The sequence below is a fragment of the Sus scrofa genome, chromosome 1 (assembly GCF_000003025.6).
Source record: "Sus scrofa isolate TJ Tabasco breed Duroc chromosome 1, Sscrofa11.1, whole genome shotgun sequence".
Taxonomy (NCBI): domain Eukaryota; kingdom Metazoa; phylum Chordata; class Mammalia; order Artiodactyla; family Suidae; genus Sus; species Sus scrofa.
This window is the reverse complement of record NC_010443.5, coordinates 16301859-16322408: the sequence shown is the minus strand read 5'-3', so window position 1 is coordinate 16322408 and position 20550 is coordinate 16301859. Positions and strand designations below refer to the sequence as shown.

The 20550-nt window shown below is 38.0% G+C and overlaps 1 protein-coding gene across 1 annotated transcript in view; it reads right to left on the bottom strand.

The window, feature by feature from the left end:
* Positions 1429 to 20550, bottom strand: part of LATS1 (large tumor suppressor kinase 1) — a 46026-nt gene continuing 26904 nt past the window's right edge. Inside the window, exons 5-8 of the mRNA XM_005659149.3 lie at positions 18102 to 18684; positions 14719 to 14901; positions 14416 to 14522; positions 1429 to 5601 (exon numbers count right to left, since the gene is read on the bottom strand). Coding sequence (XP_005659206.2) covers positions 5092 to 5601; positions 14416 to 14522; positions 14719 to 14901; positions 18102 to 18684 — 1383 coding nt within the window. The 3' untranslated portion in view covers positions 1429 to 5091. The remainder of the gene's footprint in view (positions 5602 to 14415; positions 14523 to 14718; positions 14902 to 18101; positions 18685 to 20550) is intronic.

Genomic DNA, 20550 nt, shown 5'->3' with positions numbered 1-20550 from the left:
TTGTTTTTTCCAATTTTTTCCAATGTAGTAAAATGAATCATAGGCAAAATATAATTTGCATCAGTTATACAACAGCCTCATGTAAACTAAATTTTAAAAGTGATGGTAAACAAGAGGATAAAAAGAGACCCAAGAATGATGGTAATGCTTGAAAAAGGGAGGGGGGAAGAACCTAAATATTTGTTCATCCATGTAAAGTTGATTTAAGATAATAACATCAACATATATATTTGGTAGGCAGTTCATATGATAAAGTAAAAGACTGTAAATAAAGGAAAAGAGATTTGACAATAGCTTCAGATTTAAAAAAAAAATTATAAATTGGACTTGATACTAAATGAAGAGTTCATAATTAAAAAGGTTTATACCTGTGCTGATATAAAGGGAGTTTTGGACATGAAATATTTATTGTTCTTATGTTGGACAAAATGAAAACATTTTACTGGGTTATACTAAATCTATACAGCTTGCTTTAACCTAAAGAGTTTTTATCATTAGCTATATATGTATTTTAAATCCAAAGTATCAAATTTTTAACCATAAATTTTCTAATAAAAAGATTAAAACACATTTTTGAATTAAAAAATCAACTTTCTTTCCCATATTGCAAGATGGTGGGTAGAAAAAGCTGAGAGGTCAGAATAAAAAGAGAAAAAACCTGAAGCCGAGAAGAATGATGGCGGTGGCAAGGTTCAAAAGGGTAAGAATGTTTAGGGGAAGCCCTGCTGTGGGTGAAACCCTGTCCTGGTCAGAGGAATTAGCAGATATTCCCAGCCAGCTATGTACTCCAGAGAGGCCTTGTGCAAGAAAAGGTATTTTGGAGTTCCCGTCGTGGCGCAGTGGTTAACGAATCCAACTAGGAACCATGAGGTTGTGGATTCCATCCCTGGCCTTGCTCAGTGGGTTAAGGATCCGACGTTGCCTGTGAGCTGTGGTGTAGGTTGCAGAAGTGACTCGGATCCTGCGTTGCTGTGGCTCTGGCATAGGCCGGCGGCTACAGCTCTAATTAGACTCCTAGCCTGGGAACCTCTATGTGCCTTGGGAGCAGCCCTAGAAAAGACAAAAAAAAAAAAAAAAAAAAAAAAAAAAAGGTATTTTACAGCTAAATCCTTAGTTGAAAAGAAAAAGGTAAAATTCTTCACCAGAGAAAGAGGGATAGGAGATTACAGAGCAGTGCGAGGTTGATCAGAAAGCTGCGGACGACAAATTCTGTGAAGGATCAAAGCTGTTCCTCAGCTCCAGGGCTACCTCTGCTCTGTCTGCCCTCACAAATCAGTGTTCTAAACTTCTTACAAAGAAAGCTATTAAATAACTGATCCATTAAAAAAAAAAAAAAAAAAAAAACCCAAAACTACTTAACTAAGCAGCTTAAAAGTCAGCTTTCCACACATAATTTAAAGATCTGAATTTTGCTTTTTTTTTTTTTTATTATGATCCCAGCAAATGTTACACTAGAGAAAATGATTGGGAAATACAAATAGATTCATTAAAAACGCAGGCTGATTATTCATATCTACTACATTCAGAAGTATGCCAAACGATTTAGTTATATTGCAAAGCTGTAATTCCTTTCCCTAACAAAGCATTATTTTATAAAATTGTAGTGTTGTATTGATTCAATTTTAATACAAAATACTTATATACACAATATAATATAAAAGTAAACTGTAGTGCCTTCACAAAGGGATATATTAAGGCCCTTTACAAATATACCAATATGTTGACCCAAATTATTTTGTTTTAGATTAAAACAAACAGGCTAAATGTTTCACTTTAAATACCAAAGGGATTTTTGTTTATTTTTGTTTATTAAAGAAAATTTTCTAAAGTACCTAAGGTAACAGCAGCAGCAATATCTAGAAATCCTCCCACTGTATTCTCTAATTTCAACATATTATTAAGTCAGAATAAAACATTTCCACTCACAGTTTTGCACTTCGCAACAGCAGAAGGTAATAACTTTTTAAAAAAGTCAATCTCAAAGTGACTTCTTAGTCATACATTCTATAGTTTCTATTACAAATAAGGTAGAAAAGATACAGCAATAAGGCCTGCCTTAGGACATCACTGGACAATACGTAACTGTATCTACAATTACACAATTATAGAACACATTCCATAAATACTATTGATATGCATAAAAGGGGGTGAGTATAAGAAAGACAGCAAGTTTTTTTAATGAGTGGGAAAATGATTTTAAAAAGAAAACATGAATAATCAATGTTTTCACTCCATTTCAACAGAGAGCATATAGATTTTTGATGTCATTCTCACCTTTTTGGTCAGGAAGCACCAAATTCTATACGGGAAGAACTGGATATAGTTTGGGAATAAGACAGCTAATAAGTACATCCAAACTGTTAAAAATGCAGATGCTAAAGGCTTGTACACTGCTCCAGATAAATACAAAAAGCTTATACGATTAAGAGGAAATTTAAAAGAATATAAAATTTGTAGTGTTTGTTACATTTGAGGAATAAGGGCAACACAAATTTTGTGGTGGCTGCGGGTAGTGGTGGTGAAGACAGCACCTTAGTTTTCCTACAAAGTACACGTAACAAAGTTGGTTTTGTACTGTTTTGCACCATAGTCCAGAAGTAAAACAACTAAGCGGAAACTTAAATAAATCTGACTGAGAAAGCCTGGGAGCAAGAGAGATAATTTTAAAATTTGAGTACTGAGTTAAAGTTCTTGAACTGATATGTTTCAGAGAATTTTAAAGGACTAATCAAATGTTCCATGAAGTGAAGAATGCCATCTTATATAGTGCATTTTCTTACAATTCTCTGAGTAGAAGTCCTTCAGAAATATTTCCATATCAAACCTGTTAACAAGCCAACATCTATTTCAGTGCCCTCAAAATGGTTTGTTTAAAATGTCTGAGTTCTGTACCCACAAGAGAGGCATTCAAAAGGATATCTTATCACATGGTACAGACCTTTTCCCATCATAAATTATCAGTGTTTATACAAGATGTGCTAATTTGAGTACTAATCAGTAAATTTAAAACAAAGTTCTTAGTTTAACATATCAGTGTTCTTATAGGACAGAGGTTCTTAACTAAGAGTTGGTGACAGGTTTCAACAGGTCCCAAATCCCTAAACTGCATGCAACATTTTATGTGTATGTATTGACGTGCATTTTTCTGGAAAGGGAGCCCACAGCTTTCATCAGATTCTCAAAAGGAACAATGACTCCCAAAGACCCACCATTACAGTGGGTTAAGCAATGGTTTACAAGTTGAGCTCTAAGAAGGCCACCTATAAACAAGTGGGAAGTGTGAGCTAATAAATCTTCTCTGCCCTTCCCAATTCGACTGGAACAGCTCTGCCTTTAATTCTACTTAGATATATGATTCCATTAGCTTTTCTATGAAGAAAGCTAAAGGTTTGAAAAAAAATCACTAAAATTATGCTCTTATCCACAAATATTAAGTTTTCATAAAACAATTTCCTATCAGTGGAGCTTAAGAAAAGGAAATAAAATACAAATTTTACTAATGTCAGAATACAGCCCTTTCCCCCTTCCTAAAAGATAAGCTAAATGTATTTTGGTATGAAACCACAAGTCGTCCTTAAAATCTAAGTATTATATATAATAGTAATGCTGAAAAATGTATCCAACCTTAAATAAGTTAGGATTTGAATTTTCCACTATGACCACTAGGTATTTTTTTCCTAATTATTAATGACCACCTTAATTAGGAGTTAAATAGTAAGTTTTCACCAATTAATCTGCCCACAGGTAACATACAGCCAAACAGCCAGATTTTCCTTTGCCAGTAACAATTCGTGTACGCAGCACTGTTCTGAAAGAGGAAATCTATTACCATCACAGATGACATAAATCAGGAGTTCCTGCTGTGGCACAATGGGATGAGCGGCGTCACTGAAAGATGCAGGTTCAATTCCTGGCCCGCCAGAGTGGGTTAAAGGATCTTCGGTAGGTTGCAGCTGCTGCTGGGATCTGATCCCTGGCCAGGGAACTCCATATTCCATGGAGCAGCCAAAAAGAAAAAAACAAACAAAAAAAACTGTATAGAAAAAGTCCTTTTCTAGTAAGTATCCAAAAATTTCTAACCAAAGTTTAATATAATATTGAAAGTAATCTCTCTGCTAAGGATGTGGAATTTTTTTTTAATTTCAAATATGAAAGATCTTAGCTTATTTATTTTTTGGCTGCCCCACTGCATATGGAGTTCCTGGGCCAGGGATCAGATCCATCCACAGTTGCGACCTTAACCTGAACACTGCATCACTGCAGTGCTGCAGTGATGCTGAGGATCCTGTTGCACCACAGCAGGGACTCCATGAAAGATCTTAGCTTTGATTATTGAAAAGTTAAATTTATGGCAGCTTTGTTCCCTTTAAAACTGAAAGCAGCATTAAAAGTACCAATACAGAAAGAAAAATGGTAGTGCTTTGCTTCTTTTAAAGCCAGTAATTCTTGAGATACATTAGAAAATTAAATATTCCACAGAGGGGAAAAAAGATAAACTGCATTATTTTTTGTTCTCATGAACATATTGTTTCAACCTTGTATTTATTAGTTCCTAAATGTGAATTATACAGATTACCATTAGTCTAGGAATACTCACCACCATGATGGCTTAATTTCTATAGCTTATTTTTTTCTCCAAAAACAAAGGTATGGGGGAACAAAAAAAAGAGCTCTGTATATGTGGGATATATTTCATATTTGGTTAAAGCAAGGTAAAACTAAAACTGTCTTTCAAAAAAATTTCAAAAATTCTTGTCTTTTAAAATTATTTAGCATTATGTACAAATAGATACCAGGCTCTTCTTTTAAAAAAAGCACTATTTTTTAAGTACTTTAAGTACCAAGAACTGACTATAATATTCAGCTCATAATTTACTTTCTTTATAACAATTTTTTTCTAAGTTACTGATTAAAAAGGCTGAAATAAATTATCATTTTAAAAGGGTTTCCCATAATTTAGGAACATAAAATATTGTACACAGAGCAAATATACAGAGCCCTGTCACACTTGCATAATTTTACTCTGAGTTTCAAAAAACCTTGCATTTCAGGCCTTTTTGCAAATCCTCATTATAATTATTTCCTACTGTGTTAAACATACACTAGATCACGATTTTTGATCTCTGAGCCTGTGTGCTGATCATCTTCATCTGACTGTTGCTGTGAGCCTTGTGAATTAATATATTCATACTCAATAGGCTTTGGATAATTATATGGGTAGCCATTGTCATCAAAAAATCTCCGAAAGGTAAATTCATAGAAAGCATGTTCAGGGTGCTTTCCATTTTTATACCATCCATTGAGAGTGTCATTTACATTTTCTTCCTCATTATCATCACTCCATAACTTATCAGGATCGACAGGATCAAAATTTGATGTATCTGTTGGGTGTGTGATTTTAGGAATGTATGAAGCAGACTGCTGTCTCAGGTCACTGGAGAAATCAATTGTTTTAAAAAACGGATGAGCTTTTATTTCATCAGCACCATTCTTGCCTAAGCGATCTTCTGGTCCTCGGCAGAGTTTAATAATAAGATCAGAGGCTTCAGGACTCAGTTTAGCTTGTGGTGGGATATGAAGAGATGTTTGCCAGTTGATTACCTTTAAAGAAGATTTTCACAAATTAGGAGGAAAGAAGAAAACCAAAAATTTCCTTTCCTCAAGTTTTATATGAAAAAGCCTTATGGACAACTTGGGATTTTTATCTCACCCTCTTTACTTTTAACAATGAATCACTGGTGGAAAATAACCTTTCCTCCCATTCTTTCCTCTCCAGGCAACTTATACTCATATTACATGACTCCCTTTAGGTTTCAGCTCCCCTCCTAAGCCCTTCTACCTATGGTAGAAATGACTTTCTTTTGTGCCTCCCCGGTTTGATACATTTACTTGTATCATAGTATCTTTAACACTGTGTGGTACCTATTTATATCTGTGTCTGGTTATAGCATAAAATTCCATAATGCTTTAGACCATGTTTTGTCTCTGCATTTCCTAGTGCTTGGCAAACTGCCTGGCACATAATTAATAGAATAGATATTCAATGGAGTACCCATTGTGGTGCAGTGGAAACAAATCTGATAGGAATCATGAGGTTGCAGGTTTGATTCCTGGCCTTGATCAGTGGGTTAAGGATCCGGCGCTGCCATGAGCTGTGGTATAGGTGGAAGATGTGGCTCGGAACCCTCACTGCTGTGGCTATGGTGTAGGCCGGCAGCTGCAGCTCTGATTTGACCCCTAGCCTGGGAACCTCCACATGCCACTAGTGCAGCCCCAAAAAGCAAATATATATATAATAATACATATTCAATAAATAATCCTGTTTTGAATAAACTGGAATGAAGGAGGAAGGAAGAAAGGAAGGGAAGGAACGGGGTAGGTAGCTCATAAATATTAAATAAATGAACCTCATCTTCCTTATTCATACAGGAGCTTATCAGAGCTATACAGGGAAGAAAATTAACCCCCCTCTTCTAGTGTTGTTCATCTTAGAGTCTTCTAGAAAGGGAAATGCCTCAACTAATAACAAATAATATTTCTTTGGATTCATTTTGGAAAAAAACCCCATGATAGTCGTTATTTATGCCTGGTTCCATATCTATTTCAAATAGAGGAAATGAAAATATACAATCAGCTGGATGTTCTTTATTTAAAGTTACATTCAGGATTTTTTAGTAAGGTAAAAAAATAAAGGCATAGCAAAAAAAAAAAGATTCAGTTAATCTAAAGATCAAATTCATTAGAGATTAATGTAGACTGAAGCTCAGAGACAAAATAAATGGAATAAAAAAAGAAAAAAGCATACGAGACATGTAGGACAATATCAAATGTCTACCATGGATACTAATTCAAATCTCAGAAGGAGAGAAGGAAACAGAAGAAATCTCTGAAGAGGTAATAACAGAGAATTTTCCCAAATTGGTGAAAGTCATAAACTCTTAATTCAAGCAGCTCTGTGAACCTGAATCAAGAGGAATGCAAAGAAGAAGCAAACCTAGGCAACATCATGGTAAAACTGCAGAACAGCAAATTTAAAAAGAAAAAAAATCCTAAAGCAGAAAGACAGTTCTAGTTCTAAGTAAGATGCAATAGTTGTACTTCGCCCTGACTTTCCTCTGAATATAGATAGCTACACCAAATGGACAGAATGCATGAAGCAGCTACCTGAGGATCCTGAAAAGGACACAATAACAGGCAACCTGGAGACAAGGATGCGAATTTGAAGCACCAATCAACCGGTGGTGCATTTACCATTTTTTTCCTCTAATATACTCTGGCCTGGACTCGAGATAGCCCAGACCCTGAAGAGGTTTAACACAGACGGAGTGAGTTCCAGGAAAAGCCCCCTCTGCACAGGCTCAGGGAGGGAAAGGAACTTCCTGGCCATAAGAGGTGCAATAAGGGCCACCTCAAACTTTGAGAGAGGGGACCCTTCCTTGCCGACTGAAAATCAAATCACACAGAAAATGGTCCCAAGAAGATGGATCGAATCCCTGTTACTTTTTTTTTTTTTCACTCTTTCTGTCCACTCACTACTCTGTCTGGATATAGGCACAGACATGAGACATGTATGGCAGAAGAGGATAAATAAAGCATTATTTTTCTGGTCAAAGGACTGAAAAAGTAAGCCAGAAGGAACTGCAAAGAACCTAGGACATAGCAGAGAAAGAGGAGGTTGGGAAATCAACCCCGTAAAGTTATTTACAAACTGCTGGGCTCACCTTCAAATTCTGTGTGGATCTAACCCCAAAGAGCATATCAAAGACTCTGAGAACTGAACTAAGGAAAAGACTACAGATCAGGGAGAGAGCTGTCCAGTCATGCAAAGGCTTTGATAACAAAACTTACAATGAAATCACAAGCCAATAAAGGCTCATTGGAACTTGTAGTCTATATCCAACCAGGTTTATTGCTCGCCAAAACAATATCAACACTGCCCATAAGATTTAAATAAGAACCAGCATCTCATTAATATTCAAAATGTCCAGGATATAACCCACAATTACTAGGCGTACAAAGCACCATGACAATTTCAATCCAAGGAAGTTCCTGGGGTGGCTTGGCAGTAACGAGCCTGACTAGTATCCATGAGGATGTAGGTTTGATCCCTGGCCCTGCTTAGTGGATTAAGGATCCAGAGTTGCCATGAGTTTTGGTATTGGTCACAGATGTGGCTCAGATCCTGTATTGCTGTGGATGTGGTACAGGGCGGCAGCTGCAGCTCCGATTTGACCCCTAGCCTGGGAACTTCCATATGCTGCAGGGTGTGACCCTAAAAAGCAAAAAAAAAACTTCAATCCACATAGGAAAACAAAACTAATAATGTCAGTGTTGACAAGACACTGATGTTAGAATTATCTGACAAAGACTTTAAAGTAGCCATTAAAAAAATGCTCTAGGAGTTCCTGCTGTGGTGCAATGGGTCAATGATCTGACTTGTCTCTGTGGAGGTGCCAGTTTGATCCTTGGCCCAGTGTAGGCTGTAGTTCTGGCTCAGATTTGATCCCTGGCCCAGGAACTTACATATGCTGCAGGGGCAGCTGAAAAGAGAAGAAAAAAAATATATATATATATATATATATGAATACTCTTGAAATGAAAGAAAGTCTGAGAAAAGAAACTGAAGATATGAAGAGGTTCCAAGTGGAAATTTAGAACTAAAGAATACTACAACCAAAATAAAAGCTCAGTGGATGGGCTCAATAGCAGAATGGAAATGTCAGAGGAAAACAGTGAATTTAAAGAAAAGTCAATAGAAACTATGCAATCTGAGCAACAGAGAGGAAAAAGTTTGGAAAATATGAGAACCTTGGGAACCTGTGGGACTATACCAGAAGGTCTAAGATTGGTGTTATTACAGCTACAAAAGGAAAAAGTATGTGGTGCAGAAAAAATATATGAAGAAATAATGGCTGAAAATTCCCCAAATCTGATGAAAGACAAACCTGTAAATTTAGGATCCTCAGAGAAACCAAACATGATAAGCCCTAAGAAATCCATGCCTAGACAAATCATAATTACAACACTGAAAGCTAAAGAAAATCTTGTAAGTGGCCAGTGAAAAACGATGCATTACTTGCAGGAACAATGATTTGAGTGACTGTAGATTTTTCTCTATTTTTGTTTGACTGCGCCCACGGCATGTCGAAGTTCCTGCGCCAGGGATCAAACCTGCTCCACAGCAGTGACCAGAGTCACTGCAGTGACAATGCAGGATTCTTAACCCACTGCACCATAAGGGAACACCTGAATGACTGTAGATTTCTCATAGGCCAGGAGGAATAGGATAACTTCTTAAAGTGCTGCAAGAACTGAATCCCAAACCTGTTCTAGGGAGTTCCCGTCGTGGCTCAGTGGTTAACAAACCTGACTAGGATACATGAGGATACAGGTTCAATCCTTGGCCTCACTCAGTGGGTTAAGGATCTGGTGTTGCCATGAGCTGTGGTTTAGGTCACAGACTCAGCTCAGATCCTGAGTTGCTGTGACTGCGGTGTAGGCCGGCAGCTGTAGCTCTGATTTGACCTCTAGCCTGGGAACCTCCATATGCCAAGGGTGTGGCCCTAAAAGGGAAAAAAAAAAAAAAAAAAAGGAACTGATGTTGCTGAAGGCTGAAGTGTAGATTGCAGATGCGGCTTGGATCCTGTGTTACTCTGGCTGTGAATTAGGCCGGCTGCTATAGGTCCGATTTAACCCCTAGCCTGAGAACTTCCATATGCCATGGGTGCAGCCCTAAAAACAAACAAACCTGTTCTAAAATATTTGCCAAAGATAGAAGAGATATGATATAGAAGGAATCTTAAAACATCAGGAATGCAAGAAAAGCAAGGAAAATGCTAAATACCTGGGTAAATATAAATGACTTTTTCTCATCTCGAGTTCTTTAAAACAAGCTGATAAAATAACCTCTTGGATCTGGCGTTGCTGTGAGCTGTGGTGTAGGTCACAGATGCAGCTCTGATCCCGAGTTGCTATGGCTGTGGTGTGGGCTGGCCGCCTTAGCTCCAATTAGACCCCTAGCCGGGGAACCTCCATATTCCACGGGTGTGGCCCTAGAAAAGACAAAAAACCCAAAACAGAACAAAAAAAAAAACTCTTGGATGAGGTCGAATGGGGTTTTAAATGTATATAGATGTAATGTATAAGATAACTAAAACAGAAAGGGTAGAGAATAAAGGGACCTACATGGTAGTAAGGTTCTACACTGAACTTTTAGTAGTAAGGTATCAATTCAAAGGAGACAAGGAAAACTTAGCACGTGTTCTGAAATCACTAAAACAATGTCTAACAAAACTATACACAGAGATAACGGTCAAAAACACAGCAGCAGGGGAGTTCCTCTTGTGGCTCAGGGGGTTAAGGACCCAACACTGTCTCTGTGAGGATGTGGGTTGGATCCCTGCCTCAGTTAAGGATCTGGTGTTGCCATAAGCTATGGTGCAGGCCTCAGCTGCAGCTCTGATTCAACCCAAGAATTTCTATATGCCACAGGTGAGGTTGTAAAAACAAACAAAACAGTAGAGGGAGATCTCACAAAAACTGGCGAATCGGAAGCCTCACTGGTCAGTGCTTCCACAAAAAACCCATTAAACTGGGAAAAAAAACAAACTATTATCGTAATCAACTGTTTTGGAACTCTGGAACCTGATCAGACACTTAGAGCAACAAAGAGAGTTCTTCATGAAGAGGAAGGCTGCTAAAATTTGGTAAGAGAGCAGTGTGCACAAACCAACTACCATTCACCACTCCTCGGCTCCACTGTACTCATGGAGGGGCAGCCCGTTTTCTTGGAATGGCTGTATGGTGCCAAGGTGGGTAGTAAGGACCTTGCCTTCCAAAAATTTGAAGTTGTGCATTTTGGTTGGTCTTGGGGACTGGCTGAGGAACCAGCCCAGAGGCCTGTCTTTCTTTTGACCCTCTCAAATATTTAAAGAGACAGACATGCTTTTCTTTTTGGATCCAGACATAGAAGAAAATATCTATCAGGTTATTTGGCTTAGTCTGTTTCTTTGAGTTTTGAGAGTTATATTCTAAATATGTGATCTACAAATATTTTCTCCAAAATCCTGGCTTGTCTTTTCATTGTCTTGACTGTGTCATTGGTTGGCTGAAAAGTTTTAAACCCCCCTCACCCCTCTGCACTCGTGGCATGGGAAGGTTCCTAAGCTAGGGATCAAACTCCCACCACAGCAGTGACCCAAGCCACAGTCCTCACAATGCTGGATCCTACCTGCTGACTACCAGGGGATCTCTGAAAGGTTTTAATTTTGATGTGGTCCAATTTCTCAACTTTTTCTTTAATGGGTCATGATTTTGATGTCATTTCTAAGAACTTTCACCTAACCCCAAGCCACAGATTTCCTCCTACATTTTCTTCTAAAGTAAAGCTCTATGTTTTATCTTTAGAGCTATGACCCACTTTGAGTTAATCTTTGTTTGGCTTTTGGTTTCTTTTTGGTTTTTGTTTTTGGCCATACCTGTGGCATGCGAAGTTCCCTGGACCAGGGATCAAACCAGTGCCATAGCAGTGACTCAAGCCACAGAAGTGACAATGCCAGATCCTTAACCCACTGGGAAGGGAACTCCCCAGTCTGAATTAATCTTTGTGTAAGGTGTGAGGTTTATGTTGACATTCAGTATTTTTTTATATGGTTGACCAATTTTTCCATCTCCATTTGCTGAAATACTATCTATCCCTTCTTCCATTTGCATCTTTGTCAAAGATTAAATGGCCATATTTGTGTGCTCCTTTGTATTTTTTTCTCTTTAGGGCCACACCTTGGCATACAGAGGTTCCCGGACTATGGGTAGAATTGGAGCCACAGCTGCCGGCCTACACCACAGTCACAGTAATGCCAGATTTGAGCTGCAACTATGACCTGTGCTGTAGCTTGTAGCAACGCCAGCTCCTTAACCCTCTGAGTGAGGCCAGGGATAGAACCCACATCCTCATGGACACCGTGTTGGGTTCTTAACCTGCTGAGCCACAACAGGAACTCCATATTTGTGTGTTCTTACTTTTCCATTCACTATCCTGTTCCATTAGCTGTGTGTGTATACTCTTACCAATACAGCTTGTATTACTGTAACATCATAGTAAGTCTTAAAATCAAGTAGTTGATTCCTCTTTGTCCTTCTTTTAAAAAAAATTCCTATCAAGATCCTTTGTCCATTCATGTACATTTTAAGAACTGATTCATCTGTTTCAACAAAAACCCATGTTGGGAATTTTTACTGGATTTGAGTTAAATCTGTATTATTTTGAAGGAAATTGATAGCCTTACTATGTTAAGTCTTCCATCCATCACATAGTATGTTTCTCCATTTATTAAGATCTTGACTTTTTTTTCATCAGAATTTGCTTGTTGCTTTTGGCATTCAGATTTGTTTGTGTTCCGTTAGATACATCACTAAGAGAACTACAGGTATAATATAACCTAATACTATACTTAATAGAATTACATCTAAGTAGTTTATTTCGGGACATCTACCATAAATGGTATTGTTTTAAAATTTCAGTCTCCAGTTGTTCACTGCTTGACTACAGAGATACGACAGACGTTTATTGTTACCATTATCCTCCACAACTTTGCTAAACTCACTTATTAGTTCTATGATGTTTTTCAGATTTCCTGAGATTTTCTATACAGAAAATTATGTTATCTGTGAATAAAGGAAGTTTTAATTTTTTCCTAATCTTTATGCCTTTTATTTCTATTTTTTGTTATATTACGTTGGCTAAGACTTCCAGAATTATGTTGAACAAGACTGGTTAGAATAGATATCTTTACTTTGTTCTGGATCTTAGGGAGAAAGCATCCAATTTTTCACATGCAGCGCCCACATAATCATATATATATTTATACAGATGCATATGTTTACATATATATGAAAATCAAGGTGAAATAAAGATAATTTCAGACGAGGTAATGACACAAACCTGAGAATGCATTAGCAGTAGACTTGTACTAAAAGAAATTCTAAGAGAGTTTAAATAGAATATATTAAATGCAATGACAGAAGTTATACTTGAGGGGAGCACTACAGTAGTGATATCACAAGACATTCTCGGAGAATGATTAAAAATGATCATAAGTGAACCAGAAAGGGAGGAAAGGAGTTTCTGCTGTGGCAGAGTGGGTTAAGAATCTGACTGTGGCAGTTTGGGTCAGAATAGAGTGTGGTGGTGTGAGTCTGATCCCTGGCCTGGGGCAGTGGGTTAAAGGATTTGGCATTGCTGCAGCTGTAGTGTAGGCTGCAGCCTTCAGGAACTTCCCTATGCTGTGGATGCGGCCATTAAAAAAAAAAAAAAAAAAAAAAAAGAAAGGAAGAAAGAAAGAAAGGGAGGAAAGCTGTAAAACATGGGAGAGGAGGAAAGAAGGACATTCTAGACAGAGGGAATGGGATGAAGAAAGAAACAGAGGACAAATTTGGACTTTAATCCACAGACAAGGGCCACTAAAGGTTTTTTTTTCAAGGGTCACATCAGTGGCATACAGAAGTTCCCAGGCTTGGAACTTCTATATGTCACAGCCACAGCAATGTGGGATCCAAGCTGCATTTGTGACCTAAGCCACAGCTTGAGACAAGATCAGATCCTTAACCCACTGAGCGAGGCCAGGGATCAAACCCACTTGCTCACAAATATTAGTCAACTTTTTAACCCATTGAGCTACAACAGGAACTCCCACTAAAGGTTTTTTTTTAATTAAAAAAATTTGTCTTTTTAGCACTGCACCAGTGGCATATAGAAGTTCCCAGGCTAGGGGTCAAATCAGAGCTGTAGCTGCCGGCCTATGCCGCAGCCACATAGGATCTGAGCCACATCTGCGACCTTCATTGCAGCTCATGGCAATGTCAGATGCCTAATCCACTAAGGGAGGCCAGGGATCGAACCCGCATCCTCATGGATACTAGTCCGGTTCGTTATCGCTGAGCCGCAATAGGAACTTCTAAAGGGTTTTTAAATGGGACAACTTATGGTCAAAATCATGACAAGCTTCTCATTTAAGTGCCAGAGGTAATTTCAAGTGGAGATACAGACATTTGTTTGTAGTTTGGGGCTAGAATGTGCATGGAAGGAAAGGAAATGTACAAAGCCAGTAGTCAATAGAAAGACAAGGAGCAAACTGGAATAAAACTTCAAAAGGTCCTAAAACTTTCTATGAGAATGAAATATGAGTGTAGTACATGAGTGAGGAAGGATACAAGAATACGCTAACAGTGATGTGATGGAGATGAGTTCATGCATGGCATTTTAGTGGGCTCCTCTATCTGTACAAATTCATTCTTTAGTTCTAGATTAAGACGCTCTAAGTAAAGGACTGATAAAGGTCTACGCTCTAAGTAAAGGACTGATAAAGGTCTACGGTGTTGGGACCTCTTAACTCTTTCGGTACAGATTTTCTATCTTACCTTCATTTGTGTTTCAAATGGTGTTTGTGCCAAGAAAGGAGGTTGTCCCACCAACATTTCAAAAAGAATGACACCAACACTCCACCAATCACATAACTGTGTATAGCCTAAAATGAGATACCAAAGTTATGGTTATTCATAAGCACTTTAAAAAAATGCTCAGAATATAATCAAAGTTAATATTAAACCACCAATTTATACTGTAAAATTAATACTTTTATTATAAACTTGAAAAATAAGTGATATTCTAATGTAAGTTTCAGTTGATCTAAAGGCATATTATTTATGAAACAAACATTTTACCTGTTCGTAACAACACTTCAGGTGCAATATAATTGGGAGTCCCAACCAAAGAATGTGCTAGACATCGTTGGTGCTGGCGTGCAGCTCTCCGCTCTAATGGTTTCAGTCTATCACCACATCGACAGTTAGAGGGGTCACCCCATTCATTACTGAAATCCATGCTATCTTGTCGTGGATGGTCACCTGTATAGTAAAAAAATAAATGAACAAAAATAACAAGAACAAGAGTAAACCTTGAGTCTGTTTACTCTTTTGACATCGTGATTTAGAGTTAACAACACTCTCCCCTGTTGACAAGACATAATGTATGCCATATCACTGATGGTGTTTATTAATGACTAGGGCCTGCACTCTTGAAATATCAATAGGAAAAGTTCTATGCTAGGAAAAATTAGCCTAAGATGCAGTAATTTGCTCAATATTAAATGATGACAATAAAGTCATGAGTGGGTAGGATTGAGAATTTGTTTTCCAGATTGCTCCCCAATACTATTCTGGACAAAGTTTCAAACATACTAGATTTGTGTTTCATTCATTAAGAAAAAGACAATGATAATAATAAAGGCAGTATTTTTCTCTCAGGCAGCTTCTCTGTAGGAAATACAGACACACACGTGTATGTAAGAAACATGGTGATGCCTCCCATGCAGACCATCAGCAGGGGGTGATATGGCAAAGTGTGCTGAGGTGGCTTGGAAAGACCAATTTAGGTGACATCTGTAAACAAATAAGAGGAACTCAAGTATAGTTCAAAAACCAGAGCAAGGCATTCTACATGCTCACAACAGCACCTGGGAGTTCAGCATGGTTAGTAGAGCAGAGAATGTAGGCGAGGACGTGGGAGCCCGTGCATATGGGTTTCGCAAGCAAAAGAAATGGTTTGCCTTTTACTTCAAATACAGTGGGAAGAGGGAGTTTCCATTGTGGCTTAACAGAAACAAATCTGACTAGTATCCATGAGGACGCAGGTTTGATCCCTGAGCTCACTCAGTGGGTTAAGGATCTGGGTTGCCATGAGCTGTGGTGTAGGTTGCAGAAGTGGCTCAGATTTGGCTGTGGCTGTGGCTGTGGCGTAGGCCTGAGGCTATAGCTCCCATTCGATCCCTAGCCTGGGAACCTCCATATGTTGCAGGTGCGGCCCAAAAAAGACAAAAAAAAAAAAAAAAAAAAAAAAAATACAGTGGGAAGATACTAGAGACTTTGAGGCAAGAGAATGGCAAGATCTGACTGATGTTTAGAAGAGAAAATTTTAACTGCTATATAAAGAATATATTATAGGGAGGACAAAGGTGAAAAGAGACCATATAAGAGGCTATTAAAGTTAAGCTTGGACTATGATGGTGCAGATGAAGAAGAGTAAACAGATTCAGGATACATTTAGAGGTAGAGTAAGCAGGTAAAAAAAGAGAATCAAGATATCTAGGTGGGTGGTGGTAGTACAATTTATTAAAAGGGAGGAGGAACAAATACGGAGGGGGAGAAATTAAGAGTTGTTTGTTGGCAATGTTAAGTGTGAAAGGCCTATTAAGAATCCTTGGGAGAGGGAGAGGCAACTTCTGAAGAGAGATTTTCAAGTCATCAATGTAGCAACAACAGTAATTAAAGCCATAACCAGATGAAATCACCTAGGAGAAGAATATCTGAAATTAACCTAATTGTAATAATCATCTGGGATGTTTGGTAAAAATACAATTTCTACACTCCAGTGAAGATTTTCAAGCAGAAGACTGAAATAGAGCCTGAGAATCATATTTTTAAGATGAACTCAAAGTAATTCAGGTGACTCTAGGGAGAGATTAAATTATGTTAAACTGAACATTACAGTAGGTTCAGGAACGTCAGTTCTTTTTACTTAGAACTACTAAGCAGTTCAATCCACTTGCGTTTGCAGAAACACAGGAGGTCAATAATATTTACCTCAGAGGACTTCTGTGAGCATTAAATTAGCCTATATGTAAAGCACCTAGTCATAGTGAGCATTCAGCAAATGTTAGATGGACTTCCATTAGTGCTTGGAGGGATCTTGTGAGGCAACGTGATATAGTAGAAATAACGTGGGCCCTATCATCAGACAAACCTGGGTTCAAAGCCTAGCCCTTATACTTATTTTCTGACTGTGGGCAAGTTTCTTATTCTAAGCCTCAGTTTCTTCATTCTGCCTTACAGTGACGTTGTGAGGATTAACCACAATCATGTACATAAAATGTTAAAGTTAAGCAAGTTGTGTAAATCATACAATGGAATCCTAAATAGCTATGAAAATAAATGCTACATGCAGGAACACAGAGGACTCTCAAATAAAAGAAGTCAACATAGATGAATACATATGGAATGATTACACTTAAATAAAGCTTGAAGAGTAGGCAACATGAAATACATTGTTTAGGGATGTATATACATATGTGGTGAAAGTATAGAGAAAAGAAGTGATTATAAAGCCCTGAAATAAAGGTTACCTCTGTAGAAGAAAATGATTTTTCAGGGTCTTCAAAAGTACTAATAATCTAGATCTTCAGCTGAATGATGGGTATGGAGCTTCGTTTAAAAATTACTTTCAGGAGTTCCTGTCGTGGCACAGTGGTTAACAAATCCTACTAGGAACCATGAGGTTTCGGGTTCGACTTCTGGCTTTGCTCAGTGGGTCAAGGATCTAGCGTTGCTGTGAGCCGTGGTGTAGGTCGCAGACGCGGCTCGGATCCAGCTTTGCTGTGGCTCTGGCATCGGCCAGAGGCTACAGCTCCGATTAGATCCCTACCCTGGCAACCTCCATATGCCGCGGGAAGCAGCCCTAGAAAAGATAAAACAAACAAACAAATAAATAAATAAATAAAATAAAAATTACTTTCAGGAGTTCCCGTCCTGGTGCAGCAGAAACAAATCCGACAGGAACCATGAGGTTGTGGGTTTGATAACTGGCCTTGCTCAGTGGGTTAAGGATCTGGTGTAGCCATGAGCTGTGGTGTAGGTCACAGACGCGGCTTAGATCTGGTGTTGCTGTGGCTCTGGGGTAGGCTAGAAGCTACAGCTCCAATTCGACCTCTAGCCTGTGAACCTCCATATGCCGCAGGTGCAGCCCTAAAAAGGTAAAAATAAATAAATAAATAAATAAAAATTATTTTCAAAATATTGTTAAAATTTGAATGTTAACATTTCAAATTAACAAAATGTAAAGGGGTTAACAAAAATGCTAATGATATTTAGATATAATTAATCCTAACATTCATTTTGTAAGTCTTAAGTGTCTAAGGGATTCACCCACATTTATCCAACAGAGTTGAGACCTGACCCAAGACTTCTGGCTTCTATCCAGTGATAATACCATTTTATATGTTGCTGCATTAATAAACTGTATAAATATGTACAAATTTTATGATTTTACTCACCACTCTGATAGTACTTAGAATCATGTGTCCATCTGAAGCCAGTGCAGAGGCCGAAGTCAGTCAATTTAATGTGACCATCACGATCAATCAAAATGTTATCAGGTTTAATATCTCTATGAATAAAACCCATTTTATGAACACTTTCAACTGCACAGGTAAGTTCTGCTATGTAGAACCGTGCCAGATTTTCTGGAAAGATGCCCATTCTAATTAATAGGCTCATCATATCACCCCCAGGAATATAGTCCATTACAAAGTATAAATTGTCCTTATCTTGGAATGAATAGTAAAGACGAACTACCCATTCGTTGTCAGCTTCGGCCAGGATATCTCTCTCAGCTTTAACATGAGCAACTTGATTTCGAAGCAGAACATCTTTCTTTCGAAGAGTTTTTGTTGCATACAAAGCCTTAGTATCTACTTTTCTTGCTAGACAGACTTCACCAAATGCTCCTATTCCTAATGTCTTTATCTTCACAAACATAGACTTGTCCATTTTAGCCCTTTTAAGACGGATGTAATTAGACTCTTTTTGGCAAAGCATCTTTCTCATTTGATCTTGGGCATCTTGAGATAATCCAACCTAGGCAAATAAACTAAATATTAAATGAGGAATTATCTTCTATACTGAGTATTAAGAAATCGCTTGGAAAAAATTCAGGCATATATTTAAAGGTTAAATGCATAATAATTTTTAATAAAGCATGTTAGAAATCTAGAATATATTTCAGAGAAAATTATCAAAAGTGCAGCCTAAGAGATAGTTAACAGGATATACAAAGTGAGTTATATATGCAGTCTGCTGTGGACAGCAAGAAGACATCAATGGTCAGCTTTCTACTCCTCTCTAATGCACTCAAAAAAATGCTCCCAGTGCAATAACCAAACATGTTAACATGCACCCTCATCTCTCTCTCCATGCATATTCAACCCAAACTACATAATTAGATTGCCTTCATCATATGCTTCTCTTTGTGGAATGCCTAGGAGTACACAGTCCCTTACAGAGTATAAATTGTCCTTATCTTGGAATGAATAGTAAATGAATTAATTTTATCCTTCATGAAAAGAAATTCTTCCACTCCAGGCTCATTTATTCTAAAATACTGATGTATTAAGAACAAAAGAAATGTCTTCTCTAACCTAAACCCTCATTAAATAGTCAGTCTTTCCTTTTGTAACTCTCAGGGCATCGGGGTAATAAGGGTAGGACTCACAGCCACCACTAACGCAAAATGCAAAGGGTATGTCATGTCTTAGTTAAAAGGGACAACTTGTTTGATTACAAGGTATCTGTTAGATATTCTGCAACACTTCAAAGAATAGTCAGTGTGACTTATGAAGATTAACAAAAAACCAAATTCTAAGTACATATGGAATACCTAAATTTAGATGGAAGGAACGGTTTATTTTTGACTAGTTAATAAATAATTTAAGGATTTAAATAGAAAAAGAATTTGATTTGAAAGGTAGAGTATAATTCTAGAAATGCAAAACTAATTAAAATATAGCAACCTCATGCTTCTGTTAGGATGCACATTTGCATGCAAAATCTTTTAAGAAAGGTGGCATGCCAGACTTAGTATAGAACTGTTTCTCTTAAAATCTTACTTGCCTACACAGTAATGGAGGCTACAGAAGTCAGCAAAGCTTCCAACACCATAAAAGTATAAATCAGCTATTAGTGAAAGTGAAGAGGAAAAAGGAAAAATAAACTAAGAAAATACATACAGACAAGACCTTAGTAAGAAATCCTAAGAGCTAAAATGCGGATCAGTTATATAGGTAATCATGGTATTTCTCATCTAACAAAATTCAACTTATAGCAGGAATAACTACACTGTGAAATCAGATTTAGAAAAATTATTTTGCGAGAATGGCTCTCAGAAGTTCCCGTTGTGGCTCAGCAGGTTTTGAACCCAACTAGTATCCATGAGGATTCGGGTCCATCCCTGGCCTCAATCAGTGGGTTAAGGATCCGGTGTTGCTTAGCTATGGTGCGGGTCACAGGTGCAGCTCGGATCTGGCATTGCTGTGGCTATGGTATAGGCCGGCAGCTGTAGCTCCGATTTGACCTCTCGCCTGGGAACTTCCATATTCTATTGCAGGTGCAACCCTAAAAAGCAAAAAAAAGAAGAATGGCTCTCACCGGAGCTCCCACTGTGACACAATGGGATGGGCAGTATCTTGGGAGCTCTGGGACACGGGTTCAATCCCCAGCCTGGCAGAGTGGATTAAGGATCTGGCGTTGCCACAGCTGCGGCTTAGGTTGAGACTGTGGCTTGTATCTGATTCCTACCTGGGAGCTCCTTATGCTTCGGGTTGGCCAAAAACTTAAGAAAAAAAAAAAAAAAAAAAGAAAGAAAAGAAAAAAAAAAGAATGCTTCTCACAAATTTAAGCCTCTTGGATTCTGAGCAATAGCAGATTAGGAGTCAAACCTTTGAACTG